The 3,836-nt window shown below is 44.0% G+C and overlaps 1 protein-coding gene across 1 annotated transcript in view; it reads left to right on the forward strand.

The window, feature by feature from the left end:
* The first annotated feature begins 353 nt into the window (after nt 1–353).
* PFDN4 (prefoldin subunit 4) overlaps nt 354–3,836 on the forward strand; it is a 139,010-nt gene continuing 135,527 nt past the window's right edge. The window contains exons 1-2 of the mRNA XM_057380741.1: nt 354–401; nt 2,282–2,286. Of these exons, the coding sequence (XP_057236724.1) occupies nt 354–401; nt 2,282–2,286 (53 nt within the window). The remainder of the gene's footprint in view (nt 402–2,281; nt 2,287–3,836) is intronic.

The following is a 3,836-nucleotide window of genomic DNA, read 5'->3' on the forward strand; positions in this document are numbered from 1 at the left end:
ATAGATAAATAAAGTAAATAGACAGTGTTTAGGCTTTTAAGGAGATAAGCTTGAAACCAGGATCAGAGTGTAACCTAATGGCTGGAGAAGTCCTCTTTAAAACTGTTYGGGCTGGAATATAAAATTCTACACCCTCCATTTGTGCACAACAAATACCTATTTGCAAAAGCAGGATCGTGTTGCTCCTTTGCTTACCAAATAAAYAGTTTGTGTAACGCTCAGGCGAGAGGGAGGCTAGAAAATAAAATCATTTATGAGAAGCTTTATCGGTGCTTTGTGGCTTGGTTTGTTGTTGAGYTGCTCTGCACAAATCACCTCTTTGAGCGCGGTTCGAGCGCAGATCCCGTGCCGGGATGGCGCAGTSGGGCCGGGTGTTTACAGGAAACGCCTGCGAGCGCAGTGCACGGCTCCGATGTGCCCAACACACGAGTGCTGTCGCTCACCGGGGCTGGGATGAGCCACAGCGGTGACAAAGCGGTGACAAAGCGGTGACAAAGCGGTGACAAAGCGGCTCCTGGCGACATCAGGGGCGATGCGCGCAGGGCAGCGCGGCGGGGCTCGCCCTCCCCCAGGAATGCTCCGTGCTCTTTCCTTAACCCCTGTCTCCATCCCCAGCCCCGGCAGCAGCAGCTCTGCCCCCCGTGCCACTCCAGCCCAAACTGCTGCATTCTTTAACAACGCCCTCCGAGCGATTTGGCTGCTCTTTGGAGGGGCTTTGATGCTCCGCTCRAATTTGCTGTCTGAGCAGCACGTTTAACGTACAACAGTTTGTTTTTGTAATGATAAAGGAATCGCAGGGGCTTTCTGTCGTTGTTTTATACATCCTGTCTGTGTAAACTCATAGATTTCAAATCCTGCGAGGCACGTTGACAGTGCGGCTATTAAAGATTTTCTGTTTGACCTTGATTTTGTTTTGTTTTCGCCGCGTATGAACTTTAACAGACTTCAGGCATGACGTCCTTTCTTTTTCCTTATCACAGTGCCCATAGCGCAGGAAAATACAAGTAAACAGAAGCTTCTTCAACAGCACACAGATTTCTCAAAGAAAATGTCTCACTTTTTTTTCCTCATTTTACTCAACCTGCAGTTCTGTTCCTGTACTTTGTTCTGCAAATGGATCCTTTTCGAAATGACAGCACAGCACAATGTGAATGTTCTCTTTTCTTGTAACTCATGGGKTGAAAGATCTCTGGGATCCTCCTGGTATTTATTCAAGCACGGGGYTGTTGTCTGATCACAACTCTATCACAACAGCAGGAACAGCAGCATTGTTGCTACTCATAAATAGAATAAAGATTTGCATGGAGAAGTACAATCTTTTATGAGATGTGGCTGCAGGGGAGAGAAGAGCTTTCAGGCATGCAACCCTCTGTGCTGAAAACAGAGCTTCACATGCRTGTGTGCAGGGCAGCGAGGGAAGAGAAATGCACTGGTGAAACACAAATTTATGGAAAAGGCTGCTTGAGCAGATAAACAACCCTGAGATGGTGAAGTCATACCCTGTGCCCAGAGTGGCTCCGTTATCAGCACCACAGGCCTTAAAACTTCAGTTGTAACTTTCCAAATTGTCCTTCCSAGTATCACAGGGCTTTTACTCTGAATATCGAGGGCTGGATCTAGAGACTGGCTGTTAATCCTCTCCTTTCCTTGATTAGTTTGAGCTTCCAGCCTTCTCACTCTCAATTTATAAACTGCTGCTTTCTATGGCTTGGATATGGCAAAATAAAAGCACATTCACTCATGTTAATTAGCACCTGACACCATTCTTCAATTAAAAACAGGTCTAATATTAAAAGCCCAACCCTGTGCTGACTACTCACATRCAGAGGTAGGTGTGCACTGAACTGGTTCTAAAACTGAAGCCTAAATATATTGTTTTGATAGGATGACATGTTTAAATTCTCATTTTGTTAATACAACTTTTCTCAGTCCATTAGAGAGCTCAGTGCAAGCTTGTTACAAAATAAGTTGCAGACCTCAGGTTTTACAGACTTGTGAGCTCTGTAAGATTTTGAATTTTTGATGTAGATAAAGCAGAATTTTACAGCCATGTTTCACTTCTGACACTTGTGCTGTAGGTGTAATTCAAATGTCACCTTTTTTTTCCACTTCTCCTTTTGGGACCATTTTCTATTTCGCCTTCAATTACAGAAGTTTTTCTCCCCGTTGTCTTGATCTTAAATTGCAATTTCAAGCACACCAGTAGTATTTGCAACAGAGTCTGTCATCAAAATAATAGCAGTAGATATTTAGAGTCTCACGAAATGTTTCCTAACTGAAGAAGGCATTTCTAGATTAATTCCTTTACTTCCTATGGCATACACCAAGTTTATTCAGAGACCAAAACTGCCTTTAAGGGTGGCAGTTACTGCTCCTTGTGATCGTTATGTGGAGGCAGATCCTAAAGAATTTCCCATGGGCAAGGGAGCAAAATTATCTGCCTTGAGATAACAGAGAGACTGAGGCATCTGTGCACATTAATTCAGAATTAAGGAAGTGTTCATTTGGTAAAGGTTTTAGTGTAAAATTACCCAGACTCTGTCAGACRTAACCCCTCAGAAAAATGTGGCAGTTCAGGTAATTTCTGAGCCCTACTTTTGCAAAAGTATTTACCCAAGAGTATGCCCTCCCTGGGTTGTAGTTCTACTCAAACATTTTAATTCCCCAAATTATAAAGAAGAGAGGAGAGGATACAAAAAGTGGGTTTGTGGTTCTTTTCACGACTTTCATGGTGTTAAAAATAATAATTATCTCTCGTAAACTGAAAGTGCTGATAKCATTAATAATGGATGATGGGATTCTTGCACATATGTTTATTAATTTATAAACACCACACAGCCTCAGAACGAAAGGTGTTCTATAAATAGCAAGCTAATATTGATCATTCCTGACATGGAATTACCATTCTTAGAGGGCTGCAACAGTTCTTTTTCCCCCTCCATCCTATTTTGCTAACAGAAAGAATTCCCTGAGCTTGGGTCTTTGTTATCATTATTTGTTTCTTCCTATTGTGCTTGCAGCAGCACTTCCTCCTTGTAGCAGAAATGCAGAAGAAAAACCTGAGGCTTCTCAGTTCTGAATGCAGTAGAGCTGCTGTGGCACCAAATGTGCATTTGAAAGGTGCTAAAAGAGAGCAGGAATTGTTTCCARGGAGGAATTAGCATGACAGTGGACAAAGGCTGGGGTGTGCCAGAGCTGCCTGGTTTCAGTGCCATCCATGGGAACGGGCATTTCCTGAGCTGCAGGACGGAGCTGCCTCCTGTTCTCACACACAGGGAATTGGGAATTACTGCTCAGCACCCCAAGAAGGGATCAGTTACTTCCAAACACATTCTCCTTTTCCCCTTTCACCACCGACAAGTAACTCGAGCCCTGTCCTTACATTTCTTGTGTTTATTTGATTTATATTTTTCTGCTCCGGTTTTCTTGCAAGGAGAAGGTTCCTATAACTGCGGGAGGTGGTGGGGCGAGCAGGTGAGGAACATTTGCCATCTCTGGGCTGAGTGGGAGGCGAGCACAAACCCCCACATTTCCCAGGTCTGAAAAGCCTTCAAGTGATTTCAATACCAAGCCCGAATTTTGTACTGGTACAGTGGTACAGCCTCTTTGTACCAAAATGTCCCAAAAGATCCCACCTGGGAAGTTTGGTCAATGCGCTGCCAATACTCACACACCAGCAGCTCCTGAGAGCCAGAAAATAGCAACTAAACCTGCCAAGTTAGAAAACATTTATAAAATATTGAGCTCCTGCTTCCCCAGTGTGCCCTTCCTCCAGTTCTGGCACTGCTGGGATGCAGGAGGATGAGGATGAGGATGAGGATGAGGATGAGGATGAG

Source organism: Malurus melanocephalus, unplaced genomic scaffold (genome assembly GCF_030028575.1).
Source record: "Malurus melanocephalus ecotype Western Australia unplaced genomic scaffold, MMel_1.1 scaffold_469, whole genome shotgun sequence".
NCBI classification, from domain to species: Eukaryota; Metazoa; Chordata; class Aves; order Passeriformes; family Maluridae; genus Malurus; species Malurus melanocephalus.